We start from the raw sequence: 24,212 nt of genomic DNA, 5'->3' as shown, positions 1-24,212 counted from the left end.
CCTTAACCACCTCACGTCGGCGATGGGAATCGAACACAGGACATTCCTTTCCCAGCCATGTGGTTGCGAAGTGCATAGCCACTCGGTTAACTGCGCGTACGACAAGATTGTGCCAGGAAAGATCAGAGGTGCAAGTCATCCCAAGAAGAGAAATCTGATTGTGTTTCGATATCTCAGTATTATTGAAGGTAGGGAGAGGGATGTGACCTTTTCTTGTGAGAGATCAGACGGAACTGAGTTTTGATGGCATTGAGGTTTACAGGGTTGTCCTTGCACCAGTGGGACATAGCTAGGAGATCTGAATTCAGGTATCTGCTCATGGTAGATCTTGATAATTCTAATGCTTGAGCACTAACAGGTTTGTTGAATGAAAAGGAGGATTGGAGTGAACTGTTGTCAGCAAAGCTATGGATAGGATTGGAAGTCTGTGAGAGCAGGTCGTTTATATACAAGAGGAAGAGAGTGGGTGAATGAACTGAACCCTGAGGTACTCCTACATTGGTGTGGAAATTTGAGGAGAATAAGCCATCTACTATGACACGGAGTGAGCAGCCAGTGAGAAAGTTGGCGATCCAGTTGCAGAGTGAGGAAAGAAGACAGTAGGATTAGTTGGTATGTCTCTAAGTGGTTCAATAGTTGTTTGTTGACCATCTCCATAATTTTTGAGAGAACAGAAGTGAGAGGAATTGGATGGTAGTTTGTTGGTTGACTTTTATCACCTTTCTTTGGGATGGGATGGGTGTGGACCTGTTTCCATGTTGTCAGGTAGATGCCAGTTGAATAGGATAGATTGAAGAGGCAATACAGGAGATAGGTGTTAGTTTTGGGACACAATGGGTTGACACTATCAGGACCAGATGCCTTATTTGTGTTCAGGTTATTAAGGATTCTTTGGATTTCTTTTTGCCGGAAGACTATGGGAGACATGAAGGAAGCCATTCTTGGTGGAGTGGAGGGAACTTTGTCCATGTCATCAATGCAGGAATTGGAAGAGAAGAGTGATGACAGTAAGTTGGCCTTGCCATATCATGAACCTTCTTTAGAAGAATCCGATTTCATTAACCCGCTGTTAGTAAGGTGGGGGTGTCAGAGACCCTAAAGATATAGAAATAAATAAATCCCACCTCACTAATGCCGGGTTAAGAATGTTTTTAAATTACAAATTGTAATTTGTATATATATACAGTAGAACTCAGTTATAACGATCATGGTTACAGCAAATTCACATTTATAACAAATAATTTTGAAGGTATATTTGAATTACATTTGATTTAATGCATGTATTTCATGTTTATTACGAATTCGTTTCACGGGAATAACGAACGAATAATACACGTTAGTCATTCCTTTACTGACATTTCGTACATACGCATTTTCTGGTTGTGAAAAAATATCGGGAATCAAATGGAAAATTTTATTGGTTTCCGAAAAAGTAGAAATTATACGGGAGGTGGAAAGTGGCCAATCAAATCTGACAGTAGCAAAGAAGTATGGTTTGTCCCCATCTACAATATCAGCAATTTGGAAGAATTGTGAGTTGACTCTGAAAGCTTTTGAAAACAATTTATCGAAGTGTAAAAAACTTAAAAAGTGTAATAAAAGTGACGTTGACGAGGCACTTCTTTCGTCGTTTAAAGTGCAAAGAACCGCTGGCTTACCTACTTATTAGCGGACCAATTTTGAAAGTTCAAGCCGAAAAATTTGCTGTTCAACTTGGTTATAGCGATTTTAAATGCAATAATGGGTGGATTGATCGCGTTAAGAACAGAAACAATATTGTCTATGCAAAAGTAAGTGGTGAGGTGTTGTCCATTGACAAAAACATTGTTTCTGACTGGATCAAGAATGTATGGCTGGACATCAAATGAAGGTATGGATACAACAACATTTATAATGCAGACGAAGCAGGGTTTTTTTTTATAATTTAACGCCTGATAAAACTTTTCAATTTAAAAACGAAAAGTGCATTGGCGGAAAACTTATCAAAAATAGACTCACAGTTTTAGTTTGTGCGAACACGACTGGTAGCGATAAAAGAAAGCTTCTTGTAATTGGAAAATCAGCAAAGCCTAGATGCTTTAAAAACATAAAGAAACTTCCCGTTCATTATACAGCAAATAAGAAGGCCTGGATGACATCTTCAATTTTCAAAAATGAAATTCGCAAGTGGGATAAAAATCTTCGCAGTGAACACCGGAAAATTTTGTTATTGATAGATAACTGTCCTGCCCATCCTGCAGTGGCTAATTTAACAAACATAAAACTTGTTTTTTTACCACCGAATGTGACATCTGTCTTACAACCACTTGATCAAGGCATAATTAGATGTTTTAAATCCCATTTTCGTCGTCTGCTAGTCTTGGAACTGATGGAACGCAGAGAAAAATCCTCGGAAAATGCTTATGCTTACAACTCGAAGATCAGTGTACTTCACGCAATACGTTTAATGAGTGCTGCTTGGAATTTGGTGTCATCGTCTACGATACAAAACTGTTTTAAGAAAGCCGGTCTTGCGGAATACAAGTGTGAATCTGAAGAAGATGATGAGGATAACTTACCGTTATCAGCATGGTTAAAAGCGCGAAACTTGAACAATTTTGAAATGTGCGCAGAGATTGATATTTTATAGACATTGATAATGGCATCGCAACTTCGGGTATACCGACAGATGCTGACATCTTAAAACAAATCTCTCATACACCAGAAGAAGATAATTGTAGTAGTGACTCCGAGGAAGAAAATAGCAATGATAAGAAAATCGTTACCTGGTGTGAAGCAGAAAGTGCTTTACATATTTTAACAATATTTATGGAATCGCTATCTGTAAGTTCAGATGACACATTCAAGCATCTTAGTGGTATAAGGAACAATTTCAAACATATGAAATATGCGTCTTGTGCAAAGCACGCTTAATGATTTTTTATGTAAAAATGTGAAGTTTTAAAAATAAATTTTTGTTCTTTATATGTATGTATGCACATATGTATTTATGTTACCCAGTATACATACCTATGCTGAGAAAAATCTGAAAACATTTTTAATTCGCTCAAATTATGGCCTTCTTGTATATAACGAATAACGGTTATTACGTACAAATATATGCGGTCCCGTGGAATTCGTTATAACCGAGTTCTACTGTATATGTGTGTGTGTTTGGTCTCTCTCTCTCTCCTAAGCAGGGTTTCCAGCTTATCATCCCAACCAATGTACTATTATTAGTACTCCATAGAGCATATGTAAGGATATGACATATGCCCTTTAATTGGAAATGACTTCAGTTGAATTCTCATTGATGACATAAGAACATTTCTTTGGAATAAAAACACTTTTTTCAAATGAAGTTGAGTTAGCATTTGAATGGAAGTGTTAGGGTTTCATCTTGGATGCTACATGGGTTTTCATTTCATAAACAGAAAAGCCATACTTCAGAACATGCAGTGAAGTTACACAAGGACATGAGACCATACAATGGATCTGTAATGTGTAGTCCAAAATAAATACTGATGTTAACTAGGAGTAGGCGAGGAGATAGAGGGTCAAGAGATGTGCTGGAGGCTTCTTAGATAGGATATGAATTGCACTAGTACAGTATATCAGAAACTTAATCTGGGGAGTGAGGGATTGGGAACCTGTATTAGTAACCTAAAATAGAACATCCCCGATATGATAACCAATCAATTAGTGAACTATAGACATTCTATGGGTGAAGTTGAATTAAAAAACAACAGAAAAAAGTTTTTGAAAATGAGCAATAACTGGAAGGTTTTTTTTTACTGAAGACATATATTTAAACTACCCAAGAAAATCATGAAGCTTTTTTAAAAAAATATTTACTTGTCATGCCACTAGTACAATAGGTATAATTCTGCATTCTGTATTTGAGCATTCTTTATCGAAAATAGCATGTTCTACTTCTGTCAAGACATTTGTCATTTGGAAAATTGCCATATGAGAAGCATCTATGTTTATGTACTTTTGAATAAAAATTGTTCAGTTTTTATTATTGGTAAACATTCGTTGCACAGTAAGAAGCAAACATATTGAGTGTTCATGAACATTAGCTTAATATCATAATTTAAAACTTAATAATTAAAATGAGTTCTTTAAAATGTTGACCTTTTTAATAATTTTTTTTTTCCCTAAAGAAAATCTAGGGAGTCTAAACTTCATCTTGTAGATTTGGCAGGTTCTGAAGATGTGTCCAAGACAACATCTGCTGATAGGTTTAAAGAAGGTAAGCAATATAAGACATTAAAAAAAAACAAAAAAACTTACTTATTGTGAATGAAAGGTTGTTTGTTGATTTGTCACTTTACTGGATATACAATAAAACAGTAATGTGTTAGATATTTGAAATATCACCCATACTCTTCGTGATTTAATTTTTGTTGACGCAGGGAAGCTGGTGCATCCTAATAGCCAGAAAGCTATTTCACTGGTTTCTCAACTACAAGTAACAATTTCCAAGCTGGATTAGTCCAGTTGGATTGCTCTAGGACAAGGATTAGCCTAAGAGAGGTCCCACCCCCAAGTTGGGGGTTTGACATCAAAGATATGATCTTATAGAGAATCTCATCATTGCAAAACAACAGAATTTTTAGAACCAGTCTGAAATTAAAAACAAAAAAATCCATAGTAAAACTAATTTTGTTTTGGAACATGGAATATTAGCAGTCTAGGAAATAGGGACTCTTAACTTTGAATTAAATAGGAATATATAGTTGTATATATATATATATATATTAGATTAACAGAAAATTACATTGTTGAATCAAAAAATGCCTAAAAGTTTCTTCAATCCAGTTCCCATATACTGGATAATGGCCTTGATGATATTATATGGGACATCTTTGCAATAACATAAAATACCTATGATGAATGTTTTTTTTTGTTTTTGTTTTTTTCCCAACCAATTATATATTATAAGATGATATAAACTAGGCTTTAATAGGTCAAAGATTTTTGATACATTCTAACATTCTGTATCAAAAATCTCCGACCTATCCCAGTTTTTATCATCTTATAATAAAATACCTATATCATTGCAAAGAAGTTATTTCCTTGTTTCCATTTCACAAGAGTTTCCTTGCTATGAATTAAAGAAAGGTCACTGACAAATAAGATTAAGAACAGCATTAAACATACTGTCGGTACCAATCATTCATTAGCAGTAGCTGCTGAAAAGAAAGAAAAGGACACTGCTTTGAAATACTTAATAAGTGGTTGAGTTCTTTCAAATTATATACTTATAATTTTATAGGAATTTAATTGCAAAACTGTAAGGGAGGAAATTTTTAGACACTTATTAACCAATGTCCATATAAAATATCTAATGACAATGAAGCCAATAAATTTTGTTATATCCTAAATTTTGATTTAAATGTCACACCTTTTTTATGTAAATATATACATAAACAGACATGGGATATTGCCTGATGGAAGATACAAAATAGATCATATTAGAATATGGAATACATGTAAAGTGGTTTACAGAATAAAAGTGACAGAGGAGTATAGCATAGCATGGACTATTTTTAGTTAAAAATCAGAATAAATCCATTTTAAAGATAGACATATTCAAATTTTACTCTGTCTTCAATCTGTCTTATTAGCAGAAATTCTATATGTTAAGTGATATGAAAGGAAAAGAAAAAAGCATAATAAAGCCAGTTATGAAGACAGGAACTTAAATCCATGCATCCCCTTATCCATACTACAACATCACATACACACACACACACAGTCTATTTGCAGATATTTTATTTGGGATAAGAAATTCATTTAGATGGATACACACACACACACAGTATGGATAAAAGGATGTAAACAGCAGAGAAGGAGAATTGTAATCTGAATAAAAATTTGCATTATTGTATGATTTTTGTAGATAAACAGTCATAAATATTAAAAAATTTGAGAGAAGTGCCACATAGGATAAACGTTACTGAAGCTACAGAAAATTATAAAATAATTAGTTAAAAAATTGTCATTGTTGTATGTTCCCATGAAGATGGCAGTGTGACATTGCTGAAATATAAGAGATATTTATTAAAGTTTCTTTTAATTAATATATCCAGTATACGTTGTAAATTCCTTAAATAATTTAATAGTCATATAAAATAATTAGTTTAGAACTGATTATAAAATGCTGGGTTAATCATCTATATAGTAAAATGGTCTTGTTTAAGATGAATATACTTCCATGCACTGGTAATGATAAGTTCTTATCTGAATCTGCTAGTGGCTAATAACCTTCAGTGTATATTTCTTCTGTGGTCTGAAGGCTTTGTTGTGTATTATGTATTAAAAGTCAACATTCAGACTGACTACTACTTTAATTCCATTGATTGAAGCTGAAAGAAATGGAAAGGTGTATGTCATTAGCAGTAATTTAACATAAATTGTTTAAATAATGCTTGATGATCTTCACTATCCTCACAACACTCACTGACCTTTTCTTAACTAGCTCTTCCTTCAAATATACTGAACTTAGTAACAGTCTAAGTTTCTTTTTATGCAAAGCATCCTTCATCCCCACTCGTGGTCTGTAACCTGATCAGTATAACTGTCCGAAATGGGATGGCTTCCATGACTTATAATTTCCTGCTTCATGGTCTGATTGAAGAATAATTCTAGCTGTAATGAAGGCTTTTATCTTTTTTTCTTTATTCTAAAATCCCTGAACACCTTTCAGGCCTTTGTTTTCTAACACAAGTACTCAATATATCAGGCATATCAAATTCGACTTTGAAAAGGGAACAAATCAGAATATTTGCTTCCCACAGGTGAACCTTCTAGTCCTTCACCAAATTCATTAGATGTAACTTATATTCTTCTACAGATGTAAGCAGCGCTCTATGCAGGATCTGGCCTAAAGGACTATTTATCAACCTGCCACCTCTCTACCTTTGATACTTTGCAATTGAGTTGCCAGTTTCTTCTCTGGTTGCTCACTGTTTGTCAGGGTGGATGACTTTTTCTCCTCAGATTGCTACACTAATGACAACATATCCTGGTCCTCCTTATGGTGGCCTTTGCCTTCCTCCTACACTATAGTGATCTTCTGTCATTAACTTCAAATCTTATTCGTAGTTTTGCCGATGACAGTACACTCATTCCTTTTCATTTGACTAATCTTGTAGTGCTCAAATGATCATCCTTCAAGAACTTCCATAACCAAAGATCACAGTTCTATTTTTTTTCTTATATATTGTGACCTTGTGGGTATGTAGTGTCAATATATATGTTGACCCTATAGACACACACAAGTTCACACAACAGTACTGTAGGGAGGGGGAAAGTAGTTAGGGAGAAAAAAGGAATTGATTAATGCATTTCTTGAAAAGATGATGATTGTATTCATTGGAGAAAATAGTATGCAGAAGTAGATGGAATGAAAGAAGATAGATTCTTCCTTCATTCCTCAATAAGTGCGAGAAACTATGTTTTGATGTTGACCAGCAGCTGCTCATGCTCTTACAGGATAAGAAGAAAGTAGAGAAATGGTGATGGCCATTTTGGTGGAGTTTTCCCATAAAAAAGCCTGTTTGTATAGGTTGTTTGCAGAAACAGAGCATGTTATGAGAAAGTGGTTGAAGGGAGTTGGTGAAATAGGAGGTATCTGTTTAGCAGATTGCCCTCTGATAGAGCATTTTCAGGGAGGATATGAGATTTATAAACTGTTAGGTGCAGTGCAGTGTTTTGAACAAAAAAGAATAACAAGCTGTTTGAGTCAGGAGAGGCTAAATGTGAAAGCGAACCAAAGAAGAGAAAACGGTTCTTGACTGGCGGTTGGAATAATATCATTTCTTCTGAGAAATAAGACAGGATTATTTTAATAGCATTAAAATTCACTACATTATCTTCACCTTACTTGAGAATGGTCAGGAGATCAATTTTTAAAGGCTTCGTTATAATAAAAGAGATTGAATTATTTGAGTACTACAGTTTCTTCAAGGAAAAAATGAGGAATGGATTGTACTGATCAGTACAATCTATTCCTGTTCTTCAGCAAAACTATAGATAGGATTTGAAGTTATGAGAGAAAGTCATTGATGTATCAGAGGAAGCATGTGGATTAAAGAAACAGTCATGATACTTCAACATTGGTAAAGAAATATGGTGAGAAGAAGCTGGCAGTCTAATCACAAAAGACATGGAGGTGATCATAAGATGGTTTTACATTGCGGTTTACCAATAGGTAAACCGCAATGTAAAATGATGGTACAACATGACAGAATTTCATGCTGGCTAGGGCGTCTCCCGGTTAAACAAGACCCCTGTTGTTTTCATTGGAACAAATCCCAGAACATGACCCAACTCAACATCAACAGAGTTCAAGATTGGTACTATCACTGTAAGAAGCATCAATGAAAAATGGAACTAGCAAGAGAATTGGATAAGTACCAGACGACATAATAGAGGTGAAACAAAGAAATACAAAAAGCAGGTGAGATCTTTCTTAGTGACAAATACAAAATGTTATCTTCAGGCAATAACAAATCAGGGAAAAGTGGTTGCCATAGTATTCAACATCAAATATGAAGATAATCTTTTTGACTTGCAGACAATCTCAAGTTGAGTGATGTGAGCAAATATCAGAATGGGGAACTGGTCCCACAGACTTTTCTACCAAGGAAGAAATGAAGGGATTTTTTAAGGCATTAGAGAAAGCAACTGGCTCAATGAAAAAGAAAAAAGTTGGTCCTTGTTGGAGATCTAAATAGCAGAGTAGGAAGTGATTACCAGACATACAGAAATGCTTTAGAAAAATTTGGAGAAAAGTGCAAAGCTAATAATAATAGTAAATGCCTGCTCTATTTCTGTTCTGGACATGAATTAGTTATTACTAACACCATGTTCCTGCATAAAAATGTGCACAAATTCATATGGAGAGAAGAGACAAGGAATAAGGAAAGTCTCATTGAATATGTTATTGTTGATAGTGATGTTTTCTCTCTGGTGCAGGACACTAGAGTGTACAGAGGATTTGAAATTGGAAGTGATCACCATTTAGTCTTGAGCAGGATAAAATTGAATTTCATATTGAAAAGAAGAATGTCTAAGAATGTTTTAACATGAATCAAAGTTGAGCAGCTTTCAGAGCTGAACTGTAGACTGAAATACACAAATATCATTGAAGAAAGAATGAAAGAGTTTGAAAACAAAAACACTTTGAAGATTCTGTGGCAAATCCTGAAAAAAAAAAATAAAACAGTGATTGATTCAACCAGAGACGCATGTGGTGAGGTTGTCTGTAAGGATAGAAAAATCAGAACTCCACGGTGAACTCAGGATGTTCAAGAGGCAGTGAAGGAAAAGAAGAAAGCATATCAAAAGTTCTTGCAAGTAAGTCAGCTTGTGCTCTTAGAGAATGCAGAGAAAAATGTAAAAGTGAAGCACTGTGTAAAACTAGATAAGCAAGTCATGGAAAGAGTTTGGTAAGAACAATTAATATCAGAAAGGTGGGAAAATATTCTGGAAGCATCGAAAAGCTTAAAAGTACTGTAAAAGGAATGAAAGATGATAAAGGTGACATGAAAACTGAAGATAAAGATATTCTAGATGGCTGGAGTAATTACTTTGAAAGAACTGCTAAATAAAATAAGCCATGTCAGCATGATGGTGGAAAACTCCGAACAGGAATGCACTTAGGAATTCATATCCATACTAGAAGTAGAAAAAGTCATAAAAAAACTGAAATGTGGAAAGGAAGCTGCAGTAGAATGAAATTCAGCCAGAAATGGCTAAAAAAATTGTGGAAGGGAAGCTTCATGAAGAACTAGCTAGATTCAGGCCAAATTGAGGTTGTCAGGATCATATTTTCACTTTAAAACAAATAATTCAGAAATCTTGGAAATGTAACAAGGATTTGTTTTGTTGATTTGGAAAATGCATGTGACAAGGTGTCAAGAGAAAGCTCTTCAAAATACGACAGTTATATGGTGTAAATAGGACATTACATCAAGCAATACATTTAAGCTGTAAGTCAGCAGTTTGATTTGAAGGAGGTATACAGGAAAATGGATTGATGTTAAATCTAGTCTCAGACAAGGATGTAACATTATCCCCTCTGTTATTCATTATCTATATAGATCATTTTGAAGGCAAGTGATATTAAACCTGATATCAAAATTGGTGATGTTAATCATAGTTCTTTACTTTATACAAATGATGTTCTACTTCTGAATAAATCCAGTACATTCTCTGACTAAATTGAATAACTGTTGTAATGAATTTTGTATGAAAATCATCAGTAAAAAGACACAGACAATGAAAATTGGCAGAAACATTGAAAACATAAACTGTATCCTGAACAGCAAACCTGTAGAACAAGTAACACTTCATCTATTTAGGCACAGTTTTTAGTGAAGATAGTAAATTAAATATGGAAATAGACAACAAAATTAGTAAAGTTGGTATGGTAAGAAGTAAGCTGAATTAATTTTTATAGAATAAGAAAGAAATAGTAAAGTAAAGATGTCAGAAAGGAGTATAATGCTGAATAAAAAAGTGAAATCAGAACTAATCATGATGATATCAGTTATAATTGAAACTAAGTTTGGGATTAAAAATTTCAAGTGAGCGGAATGTGGAATTTTTAATATAAGATGAAGAATGTCACTGAGGAGGAGGTGAAGTTAAAGATTTAGTTAACTGTTTGACTAATTTATAGGTGGGGAGTCCACCTTATCTGTTAGAGCAGTGTTTCTCAAAGTGTGGTACACGTACCCCCCCGGGGGGGGGGTGTACCACACTTTGAGAAACACTCAACAATATATCGGAATTGATTTGTCTCGCGTGTAACATTATTCGATCTTTCAAAGTTGGAATATCGGGTACATGTCCTTGATACACAATGCTTTTAAGAAATCCCCACAGCCAAAAGTCACAAGGATTGAGATCAGGTGATCTCGGTGTCCATGGTGTGGGAAATGCACTACTAATGATTCTTCTGTCAGAGAAATGTTGTCACAAAACATGCTGTACCTGAAGTCCGATGTGGGGTGGTGCACCATCCTGCATGAAGATGGTCGAATCGAGACATCCTCTTTGCTGCAGTTGTGGAACCACAAAGTTCTGTAGCATATTGGCATACCTGTTAGCATTGATGGAACAGGTCACTGGGTCCATTTTGGCGATTTTCCTCATTAAAAGTATAGACTGATGATAAAAGATGCCATAAATCTGCACCACACTGTGACTTTGGGCGAGTGGATAGGCATCTGCAGACACGTACGGATTAGTTGCAGTCCAAATGCGACAGTTCCGTGTGTTAATATCACCATTCAAATAAAAGTGCACTTCGTCACTCCATAAAATCTGCCACGGCCATGCATCATCCACTTCCATGCGTGCTAAAATCTCAAAGATAAGTCGATTCGTGTGGTTGCATCACCAGGGTGCAATTCTTGAACATGACTGATTTTATAGGGGTAAAACTTCAACATCTGATGTAGGATTTTCCACACCATTGTGTATGCGATATCCATTTGTCGGGATATTGCTCATGCACTGCTGGTACCCTGCACATTCATCATCTCCTGTTCCACAATAGCAGTTGCAACTTGTTCAACTTGTTGGTGATTGATTGGTTTGCGTCCCCTGCCTGCCTGCACTGCTAGAGATCCAGTAGTTTCAAATCACCGAATCAGTTTTCGTAAGTTTGTTATGCTAATTGGTCCTTTTCGTAAATTTTTCATACACCGAAAATCACGAAGACAAGCACTGGCATTATTGTTCCACTGATAATAGAGTTTGACTAACAAAGCATGCTCACGTAAGGTAAGAGGCATTAAAAAGCAGTTCGTCTACGAATGATAAGAAATCTCACAGGCTTTCCTTTTATTGCATGATTGCTCACAAGAAATGCGATAATGCAAATGAATGCATTTTACTCGGTGAACAGCGCCAAAATTTCCCCTGTTGGCGACTTTTAGTACTTTTTTTTTTCCCGTTAAATCGAATCCCCATGTTCCACTGTGTACGTCTACTGAATATTGGTGTGTTTCGTCCAATGCATTACTCGCTAGAGGGCTTTGAACACTTGACGTTATTTTATAATCACCCGGTACATCTAAATTCGGATAAAATAGTCATTTACAACGAAATATACTTTTTTATTTTATTTATTATTATTATTATTATTTTGATAAGGGGGTACTTGGCAATAACGAAAATTTAGGAAGGGGTACATGGATATCTGAAGTTTGAGAAACACTGTGTTAGAGGATAGAATGGTTGTAGCTTTATGAATTTTAGGTAACCTGTATATTGGGGGGGGGGGGGCTAAAGGGTTCTAATTCAGGGGTCCAGAAGTGACAATTATAAACAGTTTTTTTTTTTTAAATGTCTTTTTATGGGAATTAAGAGGGGGAAGTTGTAATCTAGTCTTGTAAATAATGCAGTCTCTGAATAACAAATTAAACCTAAAGATGAGCTTAAACCACCACCTAAAACTCATGAACTGTGAGAAGTTGATGAGGCCTATATCTGGGGGTCATAGTGATTAGAGACTTCAGAGGGCCTATTATAAAAGTGGAAAAACAGCTCAAAGGATCACTTTTTTTAAAACATTTTTTAAACATAAATTATTATCTCTTTATAAGGCCTTGATAATGTGACTTCATCAGGACTACTGTATACAGATTTGGTTACCTCTGGCATTCTTAGAAGTGTGGAAGTAGTGGAGAATCATGTGATTAAGATAGTGAATGGCATGTGGAATGCTTCATATGAAGATTGATTGAAGGTTTGTGGATTACAGAGTTTGGTTGGTAGATAGAAAAGAGAGAAAATAATAGAAACATAAATTTATAAAGAAGTTTTATAGGATAGCCGTAGAAAAATTTTCCAGTTCATGACAAGAACTAGGTGATCACTCTTGGAATTAATGCAAGAGCTAGAGGACAATATTTTCTACTTGGAGAGTGGTTAGTAAGTTGGAATGGGTTGTCAGAGGCAGTTATAAGCATTTTATCAATGATAAGCTGAAGCAGAGGTAATAAGCATTTGTGTGAATAATGGCTAGTGTGGGCTTCCAAACTTAAGTATTCACACTCCATAAGAGTGATGATGATATTATTCATGTAACATTTAGTGTTTTATTTCCTACAGTTGTTCTTATACTATGAATAGCTTCTTCAAGGAACTGAGTTAAACGTCATTAGATGTAAACCAAAAATATAAAAAACTACATCTATCAACCAAATAAAGAAGCACACATATATATATATATATATATCGGTGGCAGCTCGTGTGAATTTGTAGTGGCGGGGCTGTAGCAATAAAAATAAAAAAAAATTCTGTATGGATTGAAAAAATTATATCATTAATAAAACTGAAAATAACAGAATTTAACAATATTTAACAGAATTCTTCTCTTTGTTCGTTAATTTCTACAAAGATATATATTAAATGCTAGAATTAAATAGAAAAAATATTCAATATTTACTTAAGACAACGATGTTTGTTATCGATTATCTGTTCTCATGCAGTAGCAGCATATCTTGGGTTGCAATGCTACCAGCCCAAACTGCATGTAAATCACGCATTACCCCCACTACGTTATCCCCACTAGATAGCGGCTTGGTGCAGTCTGCATTGAATGCAGCTCCAGTGTTGAGTATACTAGCCAGTACTGATACTAGCCCTAGCCTGCACAACACATATTGACAATTGCAAAATACAACTATTGCTACAAAATGAGTTATATAAAATATTATCAAGCAGTATTGTATTACAATTTTGAAAATAATGGTTTTTAGATAAATATGTAAAAATTTAAGAACGGCGATAATAAAACAGGAACTTTCATTTTATACTGGAATATAAGGGTCATCTATAAGGGCTGCAGCCCTTATGGATGACCCACAACTGATATATATATATATATATATATATATATATATATATATATATATATATATATATATATATACTCGGGTCTCTTTTTATGCGGATCTTTTTTATGTGGTTTTGAAGTTATGTGTTGCATATTTCATGCAAATTCGGGGTTTCCCCATTGTACATAATGAAAAACGTGTTGCAGCACATTCTGTCATAACGTGTAAGCAGTGAGTATCTGTGAAGTTTAATTTTGCTTGTGAGTAAGTGTTTGTCTTTTCATTATCATATGTCTAAATTTTGCTAATTTTTATTTTAAAGATTTTATTTGGCCCAATGGAGAAAAAAAAAGCACCAACTGGAAATGAATATTGCAATTTTAGATCACTTAGCAAAAGGAGAGGGATTTGCAGCGATTGGTAAAAATTTTAATTTAGGCAAATCTACTATAAGAGCAATTAAAAAGAATGAAGTCGCAATAAGAAAATCTGTCATTTCTGGCACAAATCTAGGTACCAAATTGTCGTCGTACTCAAGAGATGCTTTATTAGAAAAAACAGAACAAGCGCTCGTAATTTGGATTGAAGAATTAACTCGAAGAATTCCTCTCATCTTCCTTTTATCTTGCGGTGTCAAGGGTTTATTAATCATCGGACCTGAAACCATTCACAGGATAAGGTGGCCAGCCTACGCCCCCAGTATATCCTATATCCTGTAGTGTTGAGTTCTCAAGGCCGGTTTGCCTGCTTTGCAGGAGGAAAAACCCCAGGTTAACTCCCCAACCAGCCACGACGTCTGTAGACGTTCAGCTAAATCTGGATCCGAAGCTCTAACACCCATTGAATAACATGGATAAGAAGTGCAATTTGGTATCATTATTTCATCCACATCGGCCAATAGGGAGGTTAAACTGGGAAAAAACCCTACTGTCCATGCCCAAGACTGGCTAACTTGGCAGTGGCTGAGGAAGATCCTTCAGCTCCTCACTTCACCGACGAGAATTTAACCAAGGACACTCCTTCCCCAAGCATATGGTTGTCTATAACCACTTATAGGAAGAATTCCTATAAGTGGTTATTTAATTAAACAAAAACTCTTCAGTTTTATGAACAGGTGAAGCAATTAGAGCCATCTACTTCCGCTTCCCAGGTTGATAAAGAATTTTCTGCTAGCAAAGGATGGCTAATAGGGTTTTTAAAAAGGAATGCACTTCATAATGTGAAGATTACAGGCAAGGTTGCAGCAGCAGATGAAGTAGCCAAAAATTTTCAAGAGAAGTTAGCCGAATTTATTGAAGATGGTGGATATTGTTCCAATATCCACCATCTTGACAAGTTCCTGTGTCCAACATGGAGTTCTAATTTTTCTATCCTTGCAGACAACTTCACCACATGCCTCTCTAGCTGAATCAGTCAGGGTTTTTTCAAGGCTTGCAACTGAATCTCCAAGGTTTGATTCCTGTTCTCAAACTGTTTCATTTTTTCTTCAATAATCTTTGTGTATTTTAGTCTACAGTTCACATCTGAGAGCTACTCAACTTTTATTCATTTAAAACTTTCTTACATGTTATTCTTTTCAATATGAAATTCAGTTTTATCCTGCTCAAGACTAAATAGTGATCACTTCCAATTTCAAATCCTCTGTACACTCTGGTGTCCTGCACCAGGGAGAAAACATCACTATCAACAATAACATAGTAAATAAAACTTTTTTTATTCCTTGCCTCTTCTCTCCATGTGAATTTGTGCACATTTTTACATTGGAACATGGTGTTAGTAATAACCAGTCCATGTCCTGAGCAGAAATCCAACAGATAATTGCCATGAAAGAGAACAAAGGTTATCAAACACAACATGCGATTTTGGTTTTCCAGCATCAATAATCAGTATGATAATAAAGGATAATGGATTGTATAAAAGAACATGGGATCTGCACCATTAAAGTCAACAATATGCTTTAGTTTTGCTATCACGATAGGTGCTATTTATAAAATGGGAAAATTAGAAATCATATGGATGGAAAACCATATAAAAAAGATGCAGTCTGTTAAGTATGCTCACAATCCAATCAAAAGCTAGATATCTTTACAAAGACATTAAAGAAAAGGAAGAAGATATTTCCCAAACCTTTGTAGCTAGTAATGGTTGATTATATAATTTTAAGAATCATGCTTGTTTTCATAATGTGAAAGTGAATGGTAAATATAGTTAATATGTTTCTTCATTTATAATAAACAAATTATTATTATTATTTTTGTCATGTTGTACCATCATTTTTTATTTTGGTTTAACCAATAAGAATACAATTTGGTCGGCTAAATCCCAAATTGCCAGCCCATCCTCGTTCGTTCAGTATCAAAGTAGATACCCAACAGGGTGCACCACGAGAAGGTGAGGATTGGACATTAGGTCAGAAGCCCTGGTCGGTTCTCCGCATTCCTTTAAAGGCTATGTGGAGGTCTCCTCTCAGTTATACAGCTTTGACCACTATCAACGTAAGAAGCCTGAATGGCAAAGAAATGGAGCTAGCTGAGGAATTAGATAAGTACCAGATCGACATAATAGGAGTGACTGAAACAAAAAAGACCAAAACTGGTGAGATCTTTCTGAGCAATAAATACAAAATGTTATATTCAGGCAATGACAATCAAGGAAAAGAAGGAGTAGCCATAGTATTCAACACAAAATACGAGGCTAATCTTCTTGAATGGCAGTCAGTCTCAAGTAGAGTAATGTGGGCAAATATGAGAATGGGAAACTGGACAATGAGACTTATTTGTGCCTATGGTCCCACAGAAGGTTCTACTAAGGTAGAAGTGGAGGAATTTTTTGAGGCTTTAGAAAAAGCAACTGACACAATGAAAAAGGAAAAGTTGGTCCTTGTTGGGGATCTAAATAGTAGAGTAGGAAATGATTGTGAGACATACAAAAATATTTTGGGAAAATTTGGAGAAAAGAGCAAAGCTAATAATAATGGCAAATATCTGTTGGATTTCTGCTCAGGACATGGACTGGTTATTACTAACACCATGTTCCAACATAAAAATGTGCACAAATTCACATGGAGAGAAGAGGCTAGGAATAAGAAAAGTCTCATTGACTATGTTATTGTTGATAGTGATATTTTCTCCCTGGTGCAGGACACCAGAGTGTACAGAGGATTTGAAATTGGAAGTGATCACTATTTAGTCTTGAGCAGGATAAAATTGAATTTCATATTGAAAAGAATAACATGTAAGAAAGTTTTAAAGCGAATAAAAGTTGAGCAGCTCTCAGATGTGAACTGTAGACTAAAATACAGAAATATTATTGAAAAGAAAATGAAAGAGTTTGATAACAGGAATCAAACCTTGGAGATTCAGTGGCAAACTCTGAAGGAAACATTGATTGATTCTGCCAGAGAGGCATGTGGTGAGGTTGTGTGCAAAGATAAAAAAATCAGAACTCCCTGGTGGACACAGGAAGTTAAAGAGGCAGTGAAGGAAAAGAAGAAAGCATATCAAAAGTTCTTGGCAAATAAGTCAGCTTTTACTCTTACAGAATACAGAGACAAATGTAAGAAAGCTAAACAGTGTGTAAAACTAGCTAAACAAAAGTCATGGGAGGACTTTGGCAAGAATATAGAAAATAAATATCAAGAAGGTGGCAAAATATTCTGGAGGTTGTTGAAGAAGCTTAGGAATGGAGGAAAGAGTGCTGTAAAAGGAATTAGAGATGATAAAGGTGAAATGAAAACAGGAGAAAAAGATATCCTTGAAGTATGGAGTAATTACTTTGAAAAACTGCTAAATGAAACAAGCAGTAATGACAGCACAGTGATAAAAAACACTGACCAGGCATGCAGTCAGGAATACATATCCATACTTGAAGTAGAAAAAGCCATCAAAGGCTTGAAATGTGGAAAGGCAGCAGGAGTAGATGATATTCGACCAGAAATGCTGAAGCATGGTGGTATAAGAGTCTTACAGTGGCTGCACTGCATAGTTCAGAAAGCCTGGACAGAGGGACGAATTCCCGATGATTGGAGTAGAGCTCTCATAGTACCCATATATAAAAAGGGAAATAAAACCGAATGTGAGAATTACAGAGGTATTTCCCTACTGAGTGTTCCTGGCAAGATCTATGCAAGTATACTTGAGAAACGGTTGAGAAGAATTGTGGAAGAAAAGCTTGGTGAAGAACAAGCTGGATTCAGGCCAAATAGAGGCTGTCAGGATCAGATCTTCACTTTACGACAAATAGTCGAGAAAGCATGGGAATATAACAAAGATCTGTATTTAAGTTTTGTCGATTTGGAAAAGGCATATGACAAGGTGCCAATAGAGAAGCTATTCAATACGCTGCAGTTATATGGTGTCAATGGGGCATTATATCAAGCAATACTTAGTCTTTATTTGAGTTGTGAGTCAGCAGTTAGAATTGAAGGAAGTACAGGAAGATGGTTTAATGTTAAATCTGGTGTGAGACAAGGATGTACATTATCCCCTCTGTTATTCATTATCTATATGGATCACATTATGAAGGAAAGTGGTATTAAACCTGATATCAAAATTGGAGATGTTAATGTCAGCTCTTTGCTTTATGCGGATGATGTTATACTTCTAAATAAATCCGCTACAAGTCTGCAAGATTCTCTGACTAAATTGAATAGATGTTGTAATAGATATGGTATGAAGGTCAGCAATAAAAAGACAAAGACAATGAAAATAGGCAGAATCATTGAAAATGTCAACTGTGTTGTGAATGGAGAACCTGTGGAACAAGTAAAACATTTCAGCTACTTAGGCACAATTTTTACTGAAGATGGTAAACTAAATATAGAAATAGACAACAGAATCAGCAAAGCTGGTATCGTGGGAAGTCAATTGAATAAATTCATATGGAATAAGAAAGAAATTAGTCGGAATACTAAATTAGCTGTATACAAGACTGTGTTCAAACCAATTTTAACTTATGGATCTGAGAGCTGGGTCAGAAGTAAAACACTTGACCAAAGACTAGAGTCCGCAGATATGAGAGTCCTAAGAAAGATTAGAGGCGTGAACAGATGGCATCAATGGCAATATCATATTAAAAATGAGGATATTAGGAAAGAACTTGACATTGTCAGCATCCAGGAATGCGTTAGCAGAGCTAATCTCAGATGATATGGTCACTTAAATAGAATGGGAGAGGAAAGATTAGCAAAACAAGTGTTCTCTGCCAGGTTGGTAGGAAAACGACCCAGAGGAAGACCAAGATATAGGTGGATTGATATGGTACAAAGTGCCTTAGACGATAGAAATATAAGATCTGATAATGTTGGAGTCTTGACAAGTAACAGACTGATTTGGAGGAAAATTGTAGATAGGAAGTTAGTAATGATGTAATTTTTTCATGTAGTACTGTCGTATCCTGTACACCCCTTGAGGGTACATGGCAGGAATTTGATGATGATGATGATGAATTTTATGTTATGCTATCAAATTTGTCAGACCATCTGTTAACACTTATAAACTAATGTTTAAGTAGATTTTATGTTATGGTATCAGATTGGTCCTGCCACCTGTTAACAGTTACACAAATTAATGTGTTTAAGCAGATGACAATACTGCAGCTGTCACCTGATACTGCATTATGTTTGCTACTTACTTTTTTTATTTTATTTTAATATTTTTTTTTATTGTATAGTGATTTTCCGATCTGTACAAACTGGTTGTACAGATCGGAAAATCACTTTTTTTTTGTCTTTATCATGACTGAAAAAGACAAACTGGCAGTAAGAGTAATAAACCAATCTATGTGACGATATTGATTTAAAGAAGAAAGTGATAAAGAAATATGAAAGAGAACATCATCATCATCAAATTCCTGCCATGTACCCTCAAGGGGTGTACAGGATATGCTAGTACTACATGAAAAAAAAATTTACATCATTACTAACTTCCTATCTACAATTTTCCTCCAAATCAATCTGTTACTTGTCAAGACTCTAACATTATCAGATCTTATATTTCTATCGTCAAAGGCACTTTGTACCGTATCAATCCACCTATAATCTTAGTCTTCCTCTCGGTCGTTTTCCTGCCAACCTGGCAGAGAACACTTGTTTTGCTAATCTTTCTTCGCTCATTCTGTTTAAGTGACCATACCACCTGACATTAGCTCTGCTAATGCATTCCTGGATGCTGACAATGTCAAGTTCTTTCCTGATATCCTCATTTTTAATATGACATTGCCACTGATGCCATTTGTTCACGCCTATAATCTTTCTCAGGACTCTCATATCTGCGGTCTCTAGTCTTTGGTAAAGTGTTTTACTTCTGACCCAGCTCTCAGATCCATAAGTTAAAACTGGTTTGAACACTGTCTTGTATACAGCTAATTAAGTGTTCTGACTAATTTCTCTCTTATTCCATATGAATTTATTCAGTTGACTTCCCACCATACCAGCTTTGCTGATTCTGTTGTCTATTTTTATATTTAATTTACCATCTTCACTAAATATCATGCCTAAGTAGCTGAAATGTTTTACATGTTCCACAGGTTCTCCATTCACAACACAGTTGAAATTTTCAGTGATTCTGCGTATTTTCGTTGTCTTTGTCTTTTTATTGCTGACCTTCATACCATATCTATTACAACAGCTATTCAATTTAGTCAGAGAATCTTGCAGACTTGTAGCGGATTTATTTAGAAGTATAATATCATCCGCATAAAGCAAAGAGCTGACATTAACATCTCCAATTTTGATATCATGTTTAATACCACTTTCCTTCATAATGTGATCCATATAGATAATTAATAACAGAGGGGATAATGTACATCCTTGTCTCACACCAGATTTAACATTAAACCATATTCCTGTACTTCCTTCAATTCTAACTGCTGACTTACAACTCAAATAAAGACTTAGTATTGCTTGATATAATGCCCCATTAACACCATATAACTGTAGCGTATTGAATAGCTTCTCTCTTGGCACCAAGTCATATGCCTTTTCTAAATCGACAAAACTTAAATACAGATCTTTGTTATATTCCCATGCTTTCTCGACTATTTGTCGCAAAGTGAAGATCTGATCCTGACAGCCTCTATTTTGCCTGAATCCAGCTTGTTCTTCACCAAGCTTTTCTTCCACAATTCTTCTCAACCGTTTCTCAAGTATACTTGCATAGATCTTGTCAGGAACACTCAGTAGGGAAATACCTCTGTAATTCTCACATTCGGTTTTATTTCCCTTTTTATATATGGGTACTATGAGAGCTCGGCTCCAATCATCAGGAATTCGTCCTTCTGTCCAGGCTTTCTGAACTATGCAGTGCAGCCACTGTAAGACTCTTATACCACCATACTTCAGCATTTCTGTCGAATATCATCTACTCCTGCTGCATTTCCACATTTCAAGCCTTTGATGGCTTTTTCTACTTCGAGTATGGATATGTATTCCTGACTGTATGCCTGGTCAGTGTTTTTTACCACTGTGCTGTCATCACTGCTTGTTTCATTTAGCAGTTTTTCAAAGTAATTACTGCATACTTCAAGGATATCTTTTTCTCCAGTTTTCATGTCACCTTTATCATCTCTAACTCCTTTTACAGCACTCTTTCCTCCATTCCTAAGCTTCTTCAACAACCTCCAGAATATTTTGCCACCTTCTTGATATTTATTTTCTATATTCTTTCCAAAGTCCTCCCATGAGTTTTGTTTAGCTAGTTTTACACAGTGTTTAGCAATCTTGCATTTGTCTCTGTATTCTCTAAGAGCATAAGCTGACTTATTTGCCTGGAACTTTTGATATGCTTTCTTCTTTTCCTTCACTGCCTCTTTAGCTTCTTGTGTCCACCAGGGAGTTCTGATTTTTTTTATCCTTGCAGACAACCTCACCACATGCCTCTCTGCAGAATCAATCAATGTTTTCTTCAGAGTTTGCCACTGAATCTCCAAGGTTTGATTACTGTTCTCAAACTCTTTCATTTTTTCTTCAATAATCTTTGTGTATTTTAGTCTACAGTTTATATCTGAGAGCTGCTCAACTTTTATTCGCTTTAAAACTTTTTTACACGTTATTCTTTTCAATATGAAATTCAATTTTATCCTGTTCAATACGAAATAGTGATCATTTCCAATTTCAAATCCTCTGTACACTCTGGTGTCCTGCACCAGGGAGAAAACATCACTGTCAACAATAACATAGTTAATGAGACTTTTCTTATTCCTAGCCTCTTCTCTCCATGTGAATTTGTGCACATTTTTATGTTGGAACATGGCGTTGTTGGAGAGTTTATGTACTATGTATTGCAGATTTATCATAACGATTTTTTTAAAAATTAAGTTGTAATGTTTAATTTCAAAATATTTTATTAGATTGCAGAAGAATTAAAATTTGTAAATAGATGTCAGTGATTTAATGTTTGAAAATTCCTAAAAAATTTTAATCGTATTAAAAGTTTCTTAGTGATTTACAAATATCCTCTTTTATGTAAACTTAACAGACTTTATGTAGGCGTGTAAAAAAAAATTCTGATACTGAAAGGTTTCAGTATGGTTAGTTTTTTCTTTTTCTTTTTTTTTTTTTTACAAGTTCACACGGGGCTGTCTCCTGATTGTTGCAAATTAGGTGTGAACTAACCTGACCATAAAATATCCCTTCAACATCAGTCAGAGACACATTTGTGAACTGTCTGAATGATATAGAAAATCTCAAATGCAATTCTATCTTGCTTCAAGTGATATATATACTTGCTTTTGAGAATTTGCTTTTGAATAAATCAGTTGCTTTCTGTACTCGTGGACTGCATTGCGAACAGGAGTGACCACATATTTTCTGCAACTGAAATTTGAAATAGGTGAAACTTTTGCTTTATTTTTTTTGTGTCTATACAGTTTAGCGTCTGTGGGAGAAGATGTGTTCTCCAGTGTACTGGGTCATTTTCATTCCAGTTGTTGGTAATTATTATTAAATATAGTTATATAGATTGTCGGTCTGTATCTATACCATACAATAAAATATGATTATTTTATGTGGTGCTGGTAGGGGGTGAGGAGATTTTTCACTATACAGAAACCTTTTCATTCCAGTCTTTTTGCTAATAGCGAGTGAAAATCCATTTATTCCTCTGATTAAAAATAAATCTTTTTTTTTTTTTTTTTTTTTTTTTTTTTTTTTTTTTTTTTTTTTTTTTTTTTAAGAAAAGGACTCTGGTGACCTCCAACAAAATAGCATATATGGGATTTATTACTTCATTAAAAAATAACCCTTAAAATAAAAGAAAATGCTCTGTAGAAAACAAAAGTGAAATAGAAACAAATACACATAACAAGCCCAACAATTTTACTGGATGATTTGCTCATTTATTGCTCCATCTGTGCACACATTATTAATGCCATGCGTAGATGAATCAGTACTATTATTTGTTCAGTGGATATGCCACTTCCCAATAGTCATTTACTAAGCTACCAGTGTGTACTGGCAGTTTATTATTGATTAGTTAATTACATTTCACAAACAGATTTCTTTGTGCCTCCTCAAGCGTTTTTTAATTATGCCCATCATAAATGCAAACATGCATGACTAGAGATTATAGGATAACATGTAATTCATCTTGCTCCACATCAACGTATTAGATACCATCTGTGCACACATTATTAATGCCATGCGTAGATGAATCAGTACTATTATTTGTTCAGTGGATATGCCACTTCCCAATAGTCATTTACTAAGCTACCAGTGTGTACTGGCAGTTTATTATTGATTAGTTAATTACATTTCACAAACAGATTTCTTTGTGCCTCCTCAAGCGTTTTTTAATTATGCCCATCATAAATGCAAACATGCATGACTAGAGATTATAGGATAACATGTAATTCATCTTGCTCCACATTAACGTATTAGATACCATAGACTACAAGTTTCTAGTAATTCTTTTGTCTTGAATAAAAGTATTTCCTTTCACACCTCTTCTTTTCTTTCATTTTTTTTGCCAATGATTTTCACATGGTTCATGTTTCTTAATGTTGGTTTGCATATTTACACTTTTTAATTTACATATAACAACCAAATATAGGATTATCCTTAATTAATGGTTTCTGATATATCCTAGGCCAAACATTTTTTTTTTCTCCTCTGCATAATCTTGATTTCAATCAAAGCATATTCCACAATTTGTGGCATGCTGACCCATTAAGCAAACAGGAAGTACAGTATGAGACAATAATAAATTTAGTTTAATCCTTTATCCAAGTGTAGGCAAACAAAGTTTGTGCCTGAAAATATCTTCAGGATTGAGGCAAGGTGGTACATTTGTTTTCAACTTGTAGCAAAGGTGGACCAAGCTCTCATCTCTCTTTGTCTTAGTATCTCCCATAATGCAAAGCAAATCTTGTGGA

General features: G+C 34.9%; 1 protein-coding gene across 3 annotated transcripts in view; it reads left to right on the top strand.

Annotated features, from left to right (window-relative positions):
* LOC150095616 (kinesin-like protein klp-12) overlaps positions 1–24,212 on the top strand; it is a 282,767-nt gene that overhangs the window by 115,432 nt on the left and 143,123 nt on the right. For all 3 annotated transcript variants that reach the window (XM_090410291.1, XM_090410289.1, XM_090410290.1), the window contains exon 6: positions 4,146–4,234. In XM_090410291.1, the coding sequence (XP_090266417.1) occupies positions 4,146–4,234 (89 nt within the window). The remainder of the gene's footprint in view (positions 1–4,145; positions 4,235–24,212) is intronic.

Source organism: Typopeltis vanoorti, chromosome 20 (assembly GCF_054136105.1).
Source record: "Typopeltis vanoorti isolate ZY-2024b chromosome 20, IOZ_Tvanoo_1.0, whole genome shotgun sequence".
NCBI lineage: Eukaryota > Metazoa > Arthropoda > Arachnida > Uropygi > Thelyphonidae > Typopeltis > Typopeltis vanoorti.
This window is presented reverse-complemented; position numbering and strand designations above follow the sequence as displayed.